At 43.3% G+C, this 21128-nt stretch overlaps 1 protein-coding gene across 1 annotated transcript in view; it reads right to left on the reverse strand.

Annotated features, from left to right (window-relative positions):
* The window catches only part of cadm3 (cell adhesion molecule 3), a 111419-nt gene that overhangs the window by 17573 nt on the left and 72718 nt on the right, over window positions 1–21128 (reverse strand). The window contains 4 exon segments of the mRNA XM_034153097.1: window positions 1774–1795; window positions 2898–2988; window positions 4212–4382; window positions 20971–21108. Coding sequence (XP_034008988.1) covers window positions 1774–1795; window positions 2898–2988; window positions 4212–4382; window positions 20971–21108 — 422 coding nt within the window.

Raw genomic sequence — 21128 nt, forward strand, 5'->3', positions numbered from 1 at the left:
ATTCTATCGACTCATTTGCTGACTGTTAAAGCTCGTTAATGCCATGACTGTCACCTCCTCCTGCCCCGCCTCCTGTCTGTTCCACCTGCCAATCAAACTAGTCTTATTCCTAGACTCTGATGTGATGAGCTGACAGGGGGAGAGAGGGAAGGGGGTTGACAGGAGAGCAGAGAGGGAGGAAAAGGAGGAGGGATGGGGAGTATAGGGTGTGAGGAGAGATAGAGGAGAGTTATAGGTAAGGATTGGGAGAGGAAGAGGAGGGAGGAGGGTGAGGAGGCATCGTGACAAGACGGAGGGGAAGAGAACGAGCCGTGAGTGACACAGCGGAGAAAAGATATCCGATGATGGAGGGATGGAGGGAGGCAGGGAGGGAGGACAGGGGGTGGAGGAGGGAGGAGAGTGGATCGATAGGGCTGCCTGGCTGAAGGTTCATCTATAATGCAGAAAGGCCAGGGGAAAGAGTGTATTTGTGTGGGCAGGATTTAAGACGGGGGTTGCAGTTTGTTTCTGTGTCTGTGCCTATCAGGAATATTGTGTACACACTGTATCAGTGAACACGCCACAGCTTGTACGAGCACATTTCTTGGCTAAATGTCATGTTTGCACCATGAGAAAGTGCCAGTGATTGTTTAGTGTGTGCAGACCGTCAGTGCTGCTACCTGAACATGTATCGTGCCTGTTTATTGATTTGTTTGTCTTCTGTGCAATTTGACATCCTTTCACTTCAAATGCATTTTACATGCACGCTACTTTAAACGCTGCTACAATGCTTCTGAAATCAATGGAGACTCTCTGCCTGCCCTGGAAAAAAGCATCCTCCTGCCTGTTTTTATTAGAGTCTTGACTAGCATCAGTATATGCTTGATTAAGTGCAAACACGATACAACAGCTCTTACATTCGGAGAGATGCGCTGCACTTTCAAAAAGGATGTAAATATAAAAACACTAATATGCCAGAACACATGCAAATGAAGAAACATCTTCACTAACTTGACAAAACAAGCACAGAGTTAACTTAAATAACCGCAAATACAAAACGCTGCAAGAAGCTCAAAACAGAAACAGGGACACTAAAAAGTGACGCAAACATCTAGGACCTTGCTAACGTTTATTTTTTTTTAAGGTTGGCCAACTGTCACTGTTGGCAGTGTGAGTCTGTTCATAATATTAAGTGTTTTGTCAGTATAGGCCTATATTCGAAATGACTAGGTTAGCTACGTTAGCTAGCTAGCTTACAGCAGAGCTACAATTATATTGGAAGGAATCATGCGATCACTTTGTTAAAATAAGCAGATAAAACTTACATTTTAGTAATGTTTCCAGTGACAGTTGGCCAACTTTATAATCCCCGAACGTCAACAAGCGCTCCGGTCCCAGCTGTGTGCGTCACTTTTTAGTTTCCCCGTTTCTGTTTTGTTTTGAGCTTCTTGCAGTGTCTTTGCAGCGTTTTGTTTATAGTGAGCTTTTAATAAACCCTGCAAATGTTTCGTCAAGTTGGTGAATGTTTTCTAAGTGTGTTGTGAAGTGGGTGAAGATTTTCATTTTTTCATTTCATTTTGATTTGTTCCGTTCATGGTATGCACAACTTAAAGGTGGGGTAGTTAAGTTTGAGAAACCGGCTCGAGATACACTTTTTGTTATATTCCATGGAATGCTCTTAACATCCCGATAGCAATGAATATCTTAAGTGCTTTGACAAAAAAATCCATAAAAAAAATGTCATCTGTGGAAGCCGTGGTACTGTAAAAAGTACGACCAATCATTTTAGCCGGCCCGGCTAAAATAACTGGATGGCCTACCTGCCTGTCAGCCTTCCATCTGTGCACAAACTTATCTCGTGCCCTCATTGGTCATGTGCGCGTTCGTGTGTGTTGGAGGAGGGGCTCTGTAAGGAAGTGGCAGATTTTCTCCGGCTGTGTATTTTCAAATTCTACGCACTCGAGCTGGTTTCTCCAAACTTACCTACCCTACCTTTAATGTATAATAATTGTTAACAAAACATGTCTCTGCAAACACACCATTAACCGAAAAGGAGCAGGGAGAAGAAAATAATCTTATATTACCTGCCCCTGATTTTTTATTTGCATCGTTTTTGAAATCTTCAGAGCGTTTCTCCAAATGTAAGTGTTTTGGGGCATTAACATGTTTGCCACTGCCGGCTACCATACTTTAATAATCGGAAACAGGCCATGTTTCCATGTTAGATTAATTAAGCATGAACTGTAAATTAATGACAACCTACTAGGTCATTGACAAGACATAAGAATATTATATTAGGAACTCACACCAAGTTCAAGTCTTGTAACTGAGAGAGCACATTATTACTGGCCGAGAAGAGACGATAAAAAGGATATGAGCACTCTCACAAAGAGAGTACATAAACCCCTCAATTAAGTGGCCATCTAGGAACTGTCCTCACCAGAATTTAATGAATGCTCAAATACTTAAAGAAAGCGACCTTGTGTGATCCTGGGAATAAGCAAATGTGGCAGTGACATGATGTTATAGCATCTCAAAAAGTGTCTGACCTTGACACCAAACGCAATGGCATCTCTCTGGAGGAAGCATCCCGTAAGAGCTCTTACTTCTGTCAAATGTGAGCATTACTCAAACTCTTACTTAATTCCCTATTTATTGTGCACAGGGAATAAAGCCTAGATGCAAGTATGATGAAAACTGTGTGCAAATGTTCTGTTTTGTAATTAAATATTGTTATCTTGATATTCAATTATTAAAAGTTGTATTTGATATTTAATGCTGCTATTTTTTAAGTTCATAAACTCACTGATAATTGGCAGTTGGTAGGTGGCTGTGTTTGTGTATTTAAATCAGTGTAAACTTGTGTTTGTTTGTGTGTGTATGCTTTGTGGATTTGTGTGTGAGAGAGTGTCTCTTACTCAGGGTTGCCGTTGCCCAAACACTGGAGATAAAACCTCTCTCCCTCTCTGGGCAGATTGCTCTCAGGCAGGATCTGCACGTCTGGGGAATCTGTTCGAGTAGGGAAAAACAAAAACACACACACAAACACACACAGGTTGTAGTTACATAACACAGGATTCAAAACCGTGCTGACAGTAGCGACAGTCTCATTCATCCCCGTCTCATATCTGCTCCCATCTGCATCATGTAGGCATCACCATCTCTCTGCCTCCCACCATGACATAACCCTTACACAACGACATCACTTTCCCTGGGTGGTGCAGTGTCGGGGTCTCGCCCACAGGGGGGCAGCACCGACACAGAGTCCGGAGACGAGGCTGCTCCATTTATAGTTTCATTTCAGATGATGATAACCTGTAGTGATGGGAATTACGGCTCTTTGAAGGGAGCCGGATCTTATGGCTCCGTTCCTTTCCGAGAGCCGTTCAAAAGAGCTGTTCAAAAGAGCTGTTTCGTTTTTAAGGGGGCGGGGCTAATAGGTTTATCTGCAAAATAATCACCAGGATAATGATTGACTGTATTGCCAGAAATCTACTTTTACTCACAGAAAATGTATAACTTGCTACATCTCTCAGGCAGCCAAAGTACTACTCAAGCAGCATGCGTTATGCCATCATCTATGGCTAATGTGCATTCAGGAAAGCAAGTTGCTTTAAAGGCGAGTGGATTTATGGCAGGCAGTGAACCAACGATAAAAAGAACGGCTCTCACCAAGTACGACTCGGTTCCCTTCGTTCGTACCAAAGAGCCGTTCAAAAGAATCGGATCGTTCGCGAACGTCACATCACTAATAACCTGCTCTCCCACTCCGGGCATCAGCAGAGGAAGGTTAAATTCCTGTGTGGCCATTATTACAGGAAGCTAATGTGAAATTATTGGAGCAGAGATCAAACTGCAAAGGGGGGGAAACTGATGCTACGGCCTAATAAAAGAAAAGAGCAGGGCAGAAATAAAAGTGGAATGGAAATGGGGGATTCTAATGGAAATCCTCTTTAATAGTCAGGCTTGGGGAGTGAGGGATTACATGTAATGGGATTCAGAATCAGGATACAAAGGGAAGGTACAGTTACATTAAAAAAGATCAGATTACTGTTACATTTCAAAAAATGTTGGATTACTTTTAGGACTAAAAACCGATCAGTTCGAGGTTTGTTCATTTCCCTCTCACATCAGTCTGTCCTCCACTCCCCCTCCACTCCCCCCTCTTTCCATCCTCTGTATCTCTGGTTCCTCCCCCACTACTACATCAGTGTATTCCCCAGTTGACTCACACAACACCCGCAGAGTCTGCTCGCTCCTCTTGTCTCCGGGGGCCAGAGAGGGATGGTCCACGGCGCAGATGATGAGGTCGTTGTCATCCCCGCGGCTCACCTCCAGGGTGAGCTTGCTGCTCACGTTGGATGTGGGTTCGTCTGGAATGGACTCCACCAACTCTGTATGTCCTGAGGTGGAGAGAGACAGAGAAAGGCTTTAGTGTCACTGTACAACAATATACTCAGGGGTGCACACAACTTTCTCAGTGAGGTCCTCAGATGAGTACCTGGAGTCAGTGTTTGGTACTCCAACTTCTGACCATTGTTAACGGGGGGGGGGGCGTCAGTGGAGTACAGCGATTCACGATTGTTAACGGGGGGGGGGGGGGGGGTGGCGTCAGTGGAGTACAGAGCTTCGAGATCGCGGCGCGTGTGAACGTTGTGATCAGCTGTTTTAGCGCAGAGCTGCTGTACAGACCGACGTTAACAGCAGCCCTGTCTGTGCACACGGAGACCGACTCTGTCGTCCGGTGAACTAACCGCCTTCTGGAAAAGCTTCACATTTACGTCGGTACGCAAATGCGCTTTGTGACACAAGTGACGGTACGCATTTCAGATTGTTGCCGCGCATGCGTACCTGCGTACCAGTTATGTGCACCCCTGAATATACTGCAAGATCTTTGGAGAGCAACGCTGTCACAGTGCACGGTGAGGAAAACAGACCAGTAGGACAGACAAACGTTAACAATCATAGAGGGAGAAATACATAATTAAGAGCAATGTCGTAAAAGCTTTAAGTGCCTTAAAAAAGTTCTAAAGTGCATAAGAGTTAGGTATTTAAAGGGTTTTACACTCCATAGACGGGGACAGTCATCTGGACCAGGGAATACAACAACACACACACACACCCACACCCACACACACACACACACACACACACACACACACACACACACACACACACACACACACACACACACACACACACACACCACACACACACACACACACACACACACACACACTTTATTTGACTCCAGGTTGTGGTGGTTTCTCGTGTGCAGAGCTGCAGTGACCCCCATTTGTTCCTGTTAAATGAAAAATGACCTTTCTGTGCAGTTACCTTGTGCCCCCAGGTGTTTTGGTGTGCTATCTCTCATTATATGCCACATGTACTGTTTTTCTAACAATGCATTCCCTCACACTTCCTGAGCAATGTCGCACCTTTTCCCTCACTAAAGGAATATATATATATATAATTTATTCAATGGTGTACACATGAATGTTTTATCCAGTGAAATGTCATCACAGATTATACAACCAAGACAACATTTGACATCATATAAAACAGTAATTGCCTTTAAAGTATCCAGGTCTAGCAGCAGTAATATGGGTATGTGTCTCTGTTTTGCCATAAATGTGTTTAATGATGATACAACGTGGTCAATTAGGTGATGGACAGAACATAAATCAATATTTGGCATTAATTGACTTGTGTTTTTGAGTAATTAAAGTCTCTCAAATGTGAGCAGTTGCTGCATTTCTCTGATTATCATCGTTGTACTTAGAAAATCGTGTTTGGAATTTGAGCTGTCTGTCAGAAGAAAAAAAAGAATTAATTTGAAGACACAATTTTCGGCTCTTGAAATGATGATGGACATTTCCCTGTATTTCCTGACATCTTATAGCCTAAGCTATTAATCTATTAATCTAAAAGCGAATCTTGAGACAAATCACTGAGGCAAACAACCGTTAGCTCAACAAGTGTTTGATTTTCTAATACGGGTTGCAATTGTGGTCTAATTGCCAGTTCTGACATGGATAAACATAACAAATCAGTTTGTTACTGGTGACTCAGGTTACCATAGTGCCGCAGCATCACTGTGATCATGAGGAAACATTTGAATGTCAAGGCCACTTCACAGCATCTTCAAAGTTGCAAAAGTCACCATGGCGTGTTGGCAGCTCCAAATGGCAACTGAGAGTCAACTGAAACTTTAATTTCCTTTCAGCGCCAGGAACTCCTGTAATGTAACATCAGAGAACTGCAGCTCGCTCATGTTTACTAACCAGGCCGGGCTGTGAAGTCTCCGGCTGAAGGACACCAAAGAAGAGAGAGTGAGAGGCCAGAGATCTAATGTGGCCACGTCTAGCTTTCTTTGTACTTGCTGTTGCTTAGGAGACCGCTTGCATATCCATTACTGAGATGCAAGCAGTCAGAGAATCTACAACCTCAACTTCAATCTGTTGTGTCTATATTCCTTTATTTGGACTCGTAAAGCTAGTCTGTTTTTATGATGCAAGTAATAATTGTATATTGAGAAATGTCCTTTTGATGTTGTTTTCCCCCCTTTCTTTCCTTTGTGGTACATTTCTGGCAGCAGCCACAGGATAAAAAGAGCTGGGCAGGTGCTGTGGTGTGTCTGTGCAGCAGCAGCAGCAGCAGCAGCAGCAGCAGTGGAGTAGAGTTAGACAAAATATGAAAGCATAAACACAGAGGAGACTGTCATCCGGAGATCGCACTCTATTTTACAAAAAGATACATAAAACGAGGTGGTCAGACCGTGAAAGTGGTTGGTGAATCTTGGAAAGTGGACCAGAACCTTATCACTTTCTCTTGCATCGAGTGACACACATACACTTATACACACACACACACACACACACACACACACACACACACACACACACACACACACACACACACACATGCATAGGCACATGTAGGTCAGGCTTATGAATAACATATACACAGAGGAGGCAGAGATAGTGGCAAGGGAGACGATTGGAAAACACACACACACTCTCTCTCAAACACAGATATCTCCCCCTCCCTCCTCCCTCCTCCTCCTCCTCCTCCTCCTCCCCCTCCAGAGAACTCTTCAAATACCACTGAATCTAATGACATCTCCCTTTTCATTACCATAACCAGTCCTGTGACCCGCTGAGAAAATTAGTTTACTTTCCAGGTGAATTTCAATAATCCTACGCCACTCAAAGGAGTCATTTCGTCACTGTCTGCCCTCTCTCTCTCGATCCTCTCTCCGCACACAAACAAACACCGTATGGCTTTTATTATTATTAAAGACCACGCATCTCGGAAATCAAACCTTGGAATGAAAAGAAAATCCTGTTTGTTTGCCCGCTGACTCCAGAGTGCAGTCGTTTTCCAAATCTCACAATTGAGTTTTAATGTGTTTGTTGTTTTTTTTCACAGGCCCAAGGGGTCATGGGAAAGACTCGTCACATTCATTAAGGACAAAAATAATAAGCAGTCATTTTAAGTGGTTCTTCCCAAGACAGCAATGATGCACATTTGCCTATAATTCACATTTCCTCAGTTCATTATTAGATAATCAGCGTGGATTTGCATGTCAACTGCTGCAAGCGGAGCAACAAGCATAACGGACTGTGAGCAGTTACAGGTTGTGTTACACTGGGATAGGTACACACTAACACACTCTTAAAGGGCCAGTTCACAGATACAAAAAAAAAGCTGAATATCTTTTGATTTATGTCCAGTTTTTCAGATATTCATCTTTATATTCTACTGGGGCTGCATCACTTGGAAATACATAAGTGATTGCGATTATTTTTACTTCTTTTGAAAATGCAGTATGATTCCCGATGTCAGAGGGAAAGACCATCTTTAAAATATTCACATTGTCATTGAAACATTTATTAAAATGATAGTGCTTTGATTTTTTAAGAGGATCTGTTCCAAAAGGGAGTTTTTATACGGTCTTTATATTGTCTTGGCTGTAAGCACTACAATACTTCATCCATGTTCACGTATTAAAGTGTGCAGCTAGCCTCTACCCATTGGATGACATATACATAGTGGTGCACACAGCAGTTAGTAGTGATTTACCCACAGAAAACAGGCGATGAACATGTTTTTTGCCAGATGATATTCCCTCTGTGAGAAAGAGTTACCTGGTTGTTGTTCCTGGAAACAGAGGTTGCTGATGTCTGAGCTCAACAAACTAAATTCAGTGTCAAAACCGGAACAAATGCACATTTTGAAATGTGAAAACTGACCCTTAAACTATATTTAAACCCTTTATTGAAACCCCTAAACACTCTTTTTTATACTGTGTTTTCTCCGGACCACTTGAAGGATTGTTTGAAGTAATGAAGTTGCAGAGTACCTGACTCTCGACTTCGCCTTAGCTCTCCGGAGCTTTTCGTTGTTTTTCAGCTCATTATTTTGGGTTTCAGGCCCACAGCCTCACTGTTTCACCCCCCAGTGCTCTCGTTATTTCCTGCAGCTCCAATAAACAAACTGTACACTAACTGTACACAACAACAACAACAACAAATGTCACACAGACAAACAAAGCTGGTCTCTAGCATTGGGCGGATAGATACTCATGGTAGAGAACAGGCTGTATGTCTACATGACCTTGCATCAAAACATAAGATGCAGTGCTGATAGTGTGGAGATACAAATAAAGGTGTGAGCAAAGATGGTTGATAGGTGTTAAATGAAACACAGCTACCATCAGCATACATTCAAACCCAGACATGCTAGGTCATCACACATACTCTATGATTGACTATGTCTTTCGTATTTTGAATTATATTTGCGATATTTGTCAAAGCATCTTTGAGATTTTAGAAAAGCGCTATATAAGTGTCATGTAATATTATTATTATTAGTTATTTAAACACCATGCTTCACTCTACGTCCTCAATTCATAATGTACAGTCAGTATATATAACATCAATTAAATATATCATTGCCTTGTCACGTGATTTTTTACTTTTCAAAAGAGTTCCAAAAGTTTTCCACAGCTACCAAATAATTATAAAAACATATTATATCATCAAAAGTATATTTTGAATGACTGATAAATCATTAAAAAAAGAACATGAATATTCAATTGTATTTTTCCAGCATTAGTTATAGTGTGTGCAGCCTTCTCCTTTTTAATATTTAAACTCGGCAATTCTCCAGGACCTGCTGAAAGTTTAATGCCATGCCTGTATTTTTTTATTTTAACTCCTATTCCTGGAATAAAAAAGGTATGCAACCTGAGCAATGTGGACACTAACTCCCCCCAAGGTGGTGATGGGATGCAGATGAGATGCTGCTGCTGAGGCTTCCACCCTCCAGAGTACAATCCACCATTAAATAATCATATTAGCAGAATCACACAACTGGATGCAGCAATTAGAGCGTCCATCTTGTTCGGGCCTTTAAGACTGAAGAAGTGTGCTTGGGACCGCAGTTTCAGGATTAGAGCTGAAACATTATCCACTTAATCGATTAGGGGACGGAACCAGAATCCTCTTGTCTCATAATGGGATGTTGAATGCTGTTTGCATAATCAAAGTCATGAATCTGCCAGTGCTTCATGGGTTTTTAATGCAGATTCAAATGAATTAGTTACATCAAATAAAGCACTTTGCTACTATATTTCCTGTGTGTGAAACTTTTGTTGTTAAATCCACAGCTATGTATCCTTACCAATGTCTTTAATCTGATTATGATGTTCAGACAGTTATCAGGACAACATGCTGCGTTATGCTTCTCAAAAGTTAGTATTTGGAGCTTTTCTCAGACTCTTGTTGTTGGTTAAAGTAATGAAACTGAAGTATCAAAGCTTGTCTTGAATAAATCTGGGTTTTTGGTTTGTTGGTTTGACAAATCAAGTTACATAAAGCTGTAAATTGGGGATTTGATAAATTGTGATTTGTATTCTTTTATGCATTTTAGCATTTAATGGAGAAAAACATGAAAAATATTCAAATTCGATGTATTATCTCTTACACACGGCATCTATTGCACGTCTGTCCGTCCTGGGAGAGGGATCCCTCCTCTGTTGCTCTCCCTGAGGTTTCTCCCATTTTTCCCTTTAAACTGTGGGTTTTTTCTCTGGAAGTTTTTCCTTGTACGATGTGAGGGTCTAAGGACAGAGGGTGTCGTTTTCTCATACTGATATTCTGTACAAACTGTGCTGTATTTGCTGTAAAGTGTCCTTACTGTAAGGTAATTATTATATGTACAGCACTTTGGCTCGACCAAAAATCGTTTTAAAAATGTGCTATATAAATAAAACTTGATTTGATTTGATTTGATAACAAATATTAATAATGATACAGTAATAACAAGTTAATAAGTGCTTGAAAAACAAATACATATAGATTTAAATACTTGAAGAATGAAATGAGCAAACAACAAACAGAAATAATATAACCTAAATAAAATGACATGATGGGTTTTTAAAAGTGACTTTAAAGAGCTGCCTACTGTAGGTAAAACTCCTGTACTTATTATTCAACCACTTTGCCACCTGTACAAGCACTTAACCCCCAGCCTCTCCAGTGAAGCTGCCCCCCCCCCCCTCTAAAGGAAGAAGGCTCTGTTTTACTTTGGGTCTCCGAGGTGTAAAACATGTAACTGTGAATCAGGAGCGACGCATGGCTTATCAACACTCGCCCGCTCAGCAGAAGCCAATCTCTGGATGAGGGGGGGGAGGTTTTAAAATAATCAAAACAGTCATCGCTTTTTAGCTTCAATCGGATTAAGTCCGGCGAAAGTGCTCAAGTGTGATCTGAGCGATTATATGAGGTCATCTAATTTGGGAAGCGAGTTAAGTACCGGGACACTTCTTAGTTCTTTCTTCTGTCTCTACAGTATCTCCAGAGGGCGGAGGTGATTAAGCACATTTACTAAAGTGCTGTACTCAAGCAAACTTTGAGATAAAACATTTCCACTTCCTGCTACGTTATGCTTTTATGTCATTACATTAATGATGTGGTTGAATGGGATTTATTCTTTCTGTATCAATGACAAATCCAGATTTCTTCTGTCAACACTTTAAATCCTCTCTATCTTCTGACCCAACATCATCAATCTCAAACCTACTTCATATCATTCCCTAGGCTGAACAAAAAGCAGGTTTCAGATCATATGTGAACAGTGTTGAAGTGTAACAAAGTACATCTGCTCAAGTTCTGTAGTGCAGGTACTTTACATGAGTATTTCCATTTATACTGTACTACATTACCAGAGACTCTACTAGAAACCAGAGCCCAGTCTGCTCTGATTGGTTAGCTGGCCGGCTCTGTTGTTTGTTTGTTTGTTGTTGTTGTTGTTTTTTTAATTTAACCTTTATTTAAAGGTGGGGTATGTAATTTTGGAGAAACCGGCTCGAGATCGCTAGAATTTGAAAATACACAGCCGGAAGAAATCTGCCACTTCCTTATAGAGCCCCTCCTCCAACACACACAAACGCGCACATGACCAATGAGGGCACGAGATAAGTTTGTGCACAGATGGAAGGCTGACAGGCAGGTAGGCCATCCAGTTATTTTAGCCGAGCCGGCTAAAATGATTGGTCGTGCTTTTTAAAGTACTACGGCTTCCACAGATGACATTTATTTATGGATTCTTTGTCAAAGCACTTCAGATATTCATTGCTATCGGGATGTTAAGAGCACTCCATGGAATATAACAAAAAGTGTATCTCGAGCCGGTTTCTCAAACTTACCTACCCCACCTTTAACCAGATAAAAAGCATTGAGATCAAATCTAATTTACAATGCTGACCTGGCCAAGAAGGCAGCAACGTTACACATAACACATAACACAAACATGTAAAATACAGAGAACACAACTAAGAAAACAAAAGATGAAAAAGCAGTCGCTACATTGTGCACATTTAGGACAGTAAGAAAGGTACACTACTTATTACTGCAAGAGCAGCTGGTGGTGAGGACCTCAGACAACTTCAATTTAAAACAGGCTATAGGGACAAGTGCCATCAGTTTGAGGCTTGATTGAAGGTCATTCCAAGACCAAGGGTTGTGATTAGTCAACGGCTTAGGGATGTCCCGCCCCTAAGCCTATCACATACAATGTGTTTGAGCGCTAGCCGAATAGAAGCATCAGTGTTATTCAGTGATGTCACTATGTTCGAGATGTAAACAAAGGAGTCCAATGGAGGCATTTCAGGTGGAGGGGGGGGGGAGTGGAGGGGAGAGAAACTCCCTCTGCAGTGAACTATTCTATCCCTATTCTGATGCGCCGGTGAAGATGGCCGCATCGTCTTCGTGCTCCTCTCCAACTTTGCCCATTTTCGTATTTTGTACATATTTCTTTTACTTTTGCCGTTTTACTTTTAACATGGTTCGCAACATGCTAGCCGACCGCACCTACTCTGCCATACAATATAGCAGAGAGGAACTTTTCCAATTGCGAAACTTCGTGGACAATATTAACCCTCCGACAGACAATGGAGATTCACCATGGCTACCTGTTGCTGTTCTACCTGAGAGACGCAAGAAGAAGACAAAGCGGGGATGCCGGGCCGGGTTGCTGGTCAAACTGAGAAAACGTGAGAATCGGCCCCCTCTTCCGAGTATTCTTCTGGCTAATGTTCAATCCATTGAAAATAAGCTAGATGAACTCAGAAGCCGGATTGCTTTTCAACGGGACATTAAGAACTGTAACGTGTTAATTCTCACTGAGACTTGGCTCAACCCCGCTATCCCGGACTCCGCTATTGTCCCTGACGGATTCTCTATTTTTCGTCAGGACCGGACTGCAAACTCGGGGAAAAGTAAGGGAGGCGGTGTGTGTGTAATGACTAACAACAACTGGTGCTCAGATGTGAAGATTATTTCATCGGACTGTTCCGCACAGCTAGAGCACCTCATGATCTCATGTCGGGCCTTCCATCTGCCGAGGGAATTCACATCTGTTGTGATAACAGCAGTGTATATCCCGCCGCAGCCACTCGCCGACAACAACACGGCACTCGATCAGCTGTTTGGGTTTATTGATAAAACCGAGACTTCACGGCCAGATGCGGCGTTCGTTGTGGCCGGAGATTTCAACACCGCCAACATGAAGAAGGTTTTGCCAAAATATTACCAACACATCAACTTCCCGACGCGCGGGGGAAACATACTGGACCATGTTTATTCCCCTTTCCGGAATGGATATAAGGCTCTCCCTCGCCCTCCCTTCGGCAAATCAGACCATATCTCACTACTGTTGTTGCCTGCTTACAAGCAGAAACTTAAAAGGGACAGACCGATAACAAGGACAGTACAACGATGGAGCGAGGAGTCAGATTCAGCACTGCAGGATTGCTTTGCATCCACGGATTGGAGTGTGTTTGAGGACAATAACATCAACACACACACGGACACTGTCATCTGCTACATTGGGAAATGCATCGATGACGTGGTACCGAAGGTTTCTGTACGGACATTCCCAAATCAAAAGCCCTGGGTAAACGGTGAGGTGCGCGGCAAACTGAAAGCGCGCACTCTCGCGCACACAGCGGGAGATTTGGAGGAGTACAGGAAGTCTAGGTATGATCTCCGGAGAGCAATAAAAAATGCAAAGAGACAGTACAAAGAGAAGGTGGAATCTGACTTCAAAGGCTGTAACACTAGGAATATGTGGGCGGGACTAAGGACAATGACTGACTACAAAGGAGCAGCGGGGGGTGCTGCGGGAGTGTCTGCGTGCGCATCTCTCCCAGATGAGCTAAACAGTTTTTTTGCACGCTTTGAGAGCAGCCAGGCTGTGGAGGTACAGAGGGACCAGGAGCTACACTGCCCTTTTGTTTTAAATAGGGCAGATGTGTGTAAATCCTTTAAAAGGGTTAACCCACACAAGGCTCCTGGACCTGATGGCATCCCTGGCCGTGTTCTCAGGGTGTGTGCAGTTCAGCTGGCAGAGGTGTTCACAGACATCTTCAACAGGTCCCTGCTGCAGTCTGTAGTCCCCACATGTCTTAAACACTCCACCATCATTCCTGTCCCCAAAAAGACAATCATCACCTGCCCCAACGACTACCGCCCAGTAGCACTCACCTCCATCATAATGAAGTGCTTTGAGCGGTTAGTCAAATTATTCATCACCTCCTCCCTCCCTTAATCTCTGGACCCCCTGCAGTTTGCCTACAGAGCAAACAGGTCCACAGACGACGCCATAGCCCTCACCCTCCACACTGCCCTCTCACACCTGGACCCGAAGAAGAGGAACACATATGTGAGAATGCTGTTCATTGACTACAGTTCAGCATTCAACACCATTGTGCCCTCCAAGCTGGCCATCAAGCTCAGAGACCTCGGACTCAACAGCGCCCTCTGCGACTGGATCCTGAACTTCCTGACGGGCAGACCCCAGGCAGTGCGGGTGGGAAATATCACATCCTCCACCCTGATTCTCAACACCGGTGCCCCTCAAGGCTGCGTGCTCAGCCCTCTCCTCTACTCCCTGTTCACCCACGACTGCGTGGCCACACACAGCTCCAACACCATCGTGAAGTTTGCTGATGACACGACCGTCATCGGCCAGATCACAGACGATGACGAGACGGCATACAGAGAGGAGGTCGAAAACCTGACATCTTGGTGCCAGGAGAACAACCTCCATCTCAACATCAGCAAAACAAAGGAGCTGATTGTGGACTACAGGAAGCAGCAGGGAGAGGGACACGCCCCCATCGCCATCAATGGGACTACGGTGGAGAGAGTCAAAAGCTTCAGGTTCCTTGGGGTCCACATCACTGAGGACCTGACATGGTCTCTTCACACCACCACCATCACTAAGAAAGCTCGACAGCGGCTCTTCTTCCTCCGCAGGTTGAGGAGGTTCAAAATGGATTCCAGGATACTCTGCAACTTCTACAGGTGCACGATAGAGAGTATCCTCACTGGCAGCATGACGGCCTGGTACGGCAGCTGCACCGACCTCGATCGTAAGGCTTTACAGAGGGTGGTGAAAACTGCACAGCACATCACCAGGACGGAGCTGCCATCCATGGAGGACCTTTACTCCCAGCGGCTCAGGAAGAAATCACTACGGATTATCAAAGACCCCCATCACCCCAGCCACAAACTGTTCTTTCTGTTGCCGTCTGGCAGACGTTACCGCAGCATCCTGGCAAGGACAAGAAGATTCGGAGACAGTTTCTTCCCGCGGGCAGTGAGACTGTTAAAAAATTGAACTGTTGAAACAACTTCAAACATTCAACTGCTACTCAGTAGTATGTATCTAATACCTAATATATATATATATCATTCCAATAACTTGTATATAGACTCATACTGCACTATTCCACATCATAACTTTATTTCATTTTTATAACTATTATTATTTTTGTATTGCTCTTGCTCTTATTGTTATTATGTTATGTTATTATGTTGCATTGTTGGAGAAGCCTGTGACATAAGATTTTCAACTGCATAATTACTCTGTAGCTATGTCAGATTGACAATAAAGAACCTTGAACCTTGAACCTTGAACACAGAGATTGTAGTCTCTGCAGACCATTTACATGCACTAAAACCTATACAACACACTAAAGGAAAGGGAAAACACAAAAAGCATAATAGGGCCTCTTTAGGTAAGATTCTAAGTGCAGTACCTTTTCTTGTAACAGAGTATATTTCTTTATCTGAGTACTCCTACCACCCATTTATCAACAGTGTATGACGCAATCTGAGAGGAAACACCATACAAAAAGCAGCACTCTTGATACTTTGAGATGCTGTACTTCTACTTAAGTACCCATCATATGGCAGGATTTGTAAAGTTTTGTTTTGCTGCTTTTTAAAGGATCAGAGCGCTTCTCTCATCCCGTCTGTTGCTCTGATATCTCATGTCTCGTCTCTTACATTACCTCTCTGCACACGGACACACGCCCATGTCCCCTTCGCCATCCGCCCCACGTCCCGCATTATGACCATTTTTGGCTGGTATTCTGCCTGTATGGCCTTAAGTGCCACCATAAATCCCCATTATCCTCAATCCAATACATCGATGTCACTAAATGATCCATGGGCCTTTCACACAGTACAACTAATACAGTCTTCAAAGCTCTTAGCCTTTCATTCTTCTCAATTACCACTCCCTTTCCCGCTCTCTCTGCTCTCCCTCGTCTCCCCCTTCTCTATCTAAATCCTCTTTCTGGATTTCTCTCTCCATTTCGTCAGCTTTCCCTCTTTTTTCTGCCCTCTCTCCAGTCCCCCTCTTCTTTAAAACTGCCCCCCCATGTGCTTCATCCTCTCCCCCCCCCGTTTGTGCACCCGCTCAGCCGCAAAGCCAGACTCGTTTTCTTAATTCCCCCTTCTGCTCTCTCTTTCTCCAGCAGTCTCTCTCTTTACAGCTTCTATCAGTCTCTCAGTATCCTCGCAGTCGCTCAGTCTATTTTTATGCAGACACACACATACTAACACACACATCCACACACACATACTAACACACACATCCACACACACATACTAACACACACATCCACACACACATACTAACACACACATCCACACACACATACTAACACACACATCCACACACACATACTAACACACACATCCACACACACATACTAACACACACATCCACACACACATACTAACACACACATCCACACACACACACCAGCTCATTCACTCGCTCCCTCTCTGTTCTCTGTTTTCTCTGCAGTCCTTCACTGTCACTTACTTGATACAAGGCATCTCTCTCTCTCTCTCTCTCTCTCTCTCTCTCTCTCTCTCTCTCTCTCTCTCTCTCTCTCTCACACTCTCTCTCTCTCACACACTCTCTCTCACACACTCACACACACACACACCACACACACACACACACACTCACACACACACACACACACACACACACACACACTCTCATCCCTCATTCCCTTTTCTTTTTATTGTCAGTGAAGCTGTCAGAGAAGCAGTGGTGAGCAGCAGTCTATGAGCTCATATTTCCAACGCACATATACACACACACACACACACACAAATCATACACACACGCATAGACTACAGCTACATGAAGCTGTAATAATAGCACGCTGACCTGTAGTGCTCTTCTGCTATCAAACCGGAGAAGAGCGCTGTGTGACAGGGTGTGTGTGATTATCATCTGTCCATTAGCAGTGTTTGTGTGTTAAACTGAGGGTGTGTGTGTGTGTGTGTGTGTGTGTGTGTGTGTGTGTGTGTGTGTGTGTGTGTGTGTGTGTGTGTGTGTGTGTGTGTGTGTGTGTGTGTGTGTGTGTGTGTGTGTGTGTGTGTGTGTGTGTGTGTGGTTCCAACAATGACTGATGGGTGTTGTGTGGTGTCAGGACGGCTGGGCGAGGCCTGAACACACCAATCATTCACATCCAGTTGATCTCCTTCAAATCGCTCTCTGTCGGCCTCTCTGTCGGCCTCTCTGTCGGCCTCTCTGTCGGCCTCTCTGTCGGCCTCTCTGTTTCTCGCTAGAGGGTCGGCTCACCAATTTGACAAAAACAGACCCAGTGTCCGTGTTATTTTGGATGCAAACCCAGTCCCACAGACACAAGACCGTTGATTCAGAAGCCCTGGATCACATTCAACGACTGTGCTTTTTTAGACTTTATGCCAACATGTTTAAAGTTATTTATTTATGCAGTATTCTTGCATGGCGACGGGAGAGATCGTGTTTATGGTGTTTATATAAACTACTGTTAAAGAGGCAAACTGTCACGCAGAGAGCTACTCCGCCTGTGACTCTTAAGGGCATTTCTCCAGACTCAAAGTAAACAATGTATCTCAACTTGGCCTTGAAAACTTTCTGACAGAAACATTGCGTTAGCTAAGTACGGAGCTTCGGAGAAATTGAGCTTTGTACACGAGCAGGGAGAAGTTTTAGACGTATGTATTAAGTGTTTTAAAGTTTGAGTCATACTAAAAGTCAGGGCCTTTGATTCTTCAGATTTACCAATTATAATTCAAGTCAGTCTCTTGTGAGTCCCTTAACTTTATGGAGCCACAATATTAATGTTCTGGTCAACCCATGGATGTATAAAGATAATTAGATACAAGTCCATTCCTATTGAAGTTACTCAGTGGCGTATTAAGCCAACATATCTTGACTCTCAATTAAAAAAATACCTGTTATCTGGGGCATTTTCCTTAAGCCCCGCCTCCGATACGTTCTGTCACGTCCGGTCTCGGCTCATTCAAATGAATGGAGGATTGAAAATAACTCTGGATTCAGCTTTTAGCGCATACTGTATTTCTAGGTCCTTATGTTATAAATGAGGGCTATTCAAGTGTATTGTGGAGTTGATTTACCTTAACCAATTCTAAGCTGATTTAAATACGTCTTTTCCCAAGTATTTTTAGGCCCAGCCGTATCGCGTGACTGACACTGAAGTTGTATTACAGCCATTTGGCCACTAAGAACATTCGATCATACACCATGATGACTTCCTGGGGTCTTGGCAGTACCCCTTTAAGGTATGGGTACGAACTACCTCTGCTGAAGAAATAGTCCTCTCCCCAGGAATGATGTCTCTATCAGACATAAGATCAACAGCTTGTTCAACATAAACATAATTCTGCGGTAATTCTTACGAAAACTGCTCACACTGAGTTCTTCAAGAGTAATCAAAACGTTGTTTTCTAAGAAAAAACATGTTACTGCTGTGTTTTTTTTAATACAACTTTTCAATAATTTGGGCAACACAAACAAAATAGCATTTCAACCCCATTATATTGAATCGTCTGAAGAAATCTCAAGAGACGAGTACCTCAAAACCTGGGTGAATAAAACGATCTGCATCGCTTCCATTACAGGTAAAATGGAAATACACATTTTATTTCCAATCTAAAAAAAGCAACAATCTCCAGACTCCTCTTTCCCTCTGCCTCCCGTTTTTAGTTCAGCTGTCACAAAGAAAAAAGATAATCTGTCCTCCGACGGGCAGTTATCCCATCCCTCCTTTTCTTTGTAGCCTTAGTCCATTCTTATGATTCATTTCAATCCATAATTACAGCAAACACTAACACTGCCAAGGCATCAGAACACAAGAAGGGCCTTTTTGCATTACAAAGCCTTGTAGAGTGTACCATTTTCACATCAATAAATCATTATCATATTATATCATCACATTATAATAGTATAATTACTCTAGAGAAAGCCATTGCAAATAAGCTCTAACCAGTCTGAGCACTGCAGTTTACAAAGATGAAGCGGGACATCTGCCGGAGGGTTTAACGGTGGACCAGGGGGCGCTGTTCTTCCAATGCTAACAAATCTTACGGCTTATAGAGTTCATTATACCGGCAGATGGTAGGAGGAGCAAAAGGGCATCAGAAACAACACTTGCAACATGTTTGTTCTGCTCGGTAAATCAAAACAGAAGAATCTGGAGTGATGAAGCAACAACAGGCAGGGGGGGGGATTTACGGGAAACAAGGCCGTAAGTCGCCGCCGCTGCCAATGACTCAGAGGCTGCCAATCGGCTCCTTGATTTTCAGTTTATCTGTAAGAAAGAAGCCGGCTAATTTGTCTTCTCATGACATCCTCGCAGCGCTCCCTCTGCCTTTCTCTTCCCTGCTCTATTCTCCCGTTTATCTGTAACACAAAACCAGTGGGTCTGACCTCATGCAAAGCTCTCTCTATCTCTGTTTCTTTGCTCGCCTCATCCCTTCATCCTCTCCTCCGCCCTGCCTTTCATTGCCGGATTCTGTCGTTATCCCCGGCTAGATCCGACCCACGCTATCTCTCGCTCTCCGTGGTGTCACAACCAGAAGACGATATGTTGCAGCTCAACGGATAACACACACACACACACACACAACACAATAACACCAAACACATGCATGCATATTCACAGGATCAGGGATGTTGGGAGAGAAGGGCACTAACACACTCACAGCATCTTTCTGCACTCACACACGCACAAGCAGCATGCTCTCTCACACTTGCACACACACACACATATGCGGGCACAGGTTTAGGACACACAGAGAGACAGCAGGCAACGTGGCAAGGACACAACAGCATGATCACACACACACACACACACACACACAAAAGCTACTTTCCTCTAAAAGCACACACAAATGTTCAGACATATGCGCACAAATTCCAGCTTGTGTAAACATACACACTTGCAAAATCCGCGTACATGCTGATTACTGCAGGATCACACACACACTTTCTGTAAGCACAGAGGGAAACACACACACACACTTGTACACAAACCACATCTTCACATTCCTACAGATCCTCCCTCACACACTCTGTCCCACACCCTCTGTCCCACACCCTCTGTCCCACACACAGTCACAGAACCACACCAGGCTGCGGGAGTAACGGATTACATGTAACGGGATCATGTAATCAGGATACAAAGGGAAGGTATTCGATAACAGTAACATACAAATATTTGTAATCAGATTACTGGTACATTTTTCCAAACTGGGGATTACTAGGAGGATTACAACCGTACGATACTTTTAAAAATACATATAAATGTATTGTATTTTTTTACTATTTATTTTCAAATGCAGTAGGAGGACACCTGATTTATTGAACAAAAGAAGTGTTTGCTTTTAATAAATGTTTCAAACGAATACAGCATTTGTGAATGATACTATATGTGCCTTGACTATAATTTAGGATGACCCATTTTCATACAAAATATCTTCATATACCTTTCTTCTTGTCTAAGATCATGTGTTTTTTTTGCTTTACATAATACCCTTAAACAGAAAACATATTATTGTTATTTATTTTCTCTCTTATATATTTGGATTCATTTGATATTGAGATAACCAAAAAGTAGCAGAAAGTAATCAGGATACATTACTTTCATATCCTGATACTTATATTAGGTTACTGATTTGTTCAAATGTAAGTGTAACGGATTACATCTCTCAACCCTGACCACACCCTTGCGCTTCCTAACCACACACACACAGATCCAAACCAGAGTGCAACAACACACATTTTCTCACACACACACAGCGTCCACACACTATTTCTGTCTCTCACCTTCCAGCTCCTGGTCTCCTCGGTACCAGCGCAAACGGGCGGCGGGTTTGCTGCCTGTACTGGTGCAGGTCAGGGTGACTGTGCCCCCCTCCGGCACTGCATTCTCAAAGCCCGAGATCTGAGGTTTGCCGGGCACACCTAAAGAGAGAAAGAGCCAG

This window comes from Trematomus bernacchii, unplaced genomic scaffold (genome assembly GCF_902827165.1).
Source record: "Trematomus bernacchii unplaced genomic scaffold, fTreBer1.1, whole genome shotgun sequence".
In the NCBI taxonomy this organism is placed as follows: Eukaryota; Metazoa; Chordata; class Actinopteri; order Perciformes; family Nototheniidae; genus Trematomus; species Trematomus bernacchii.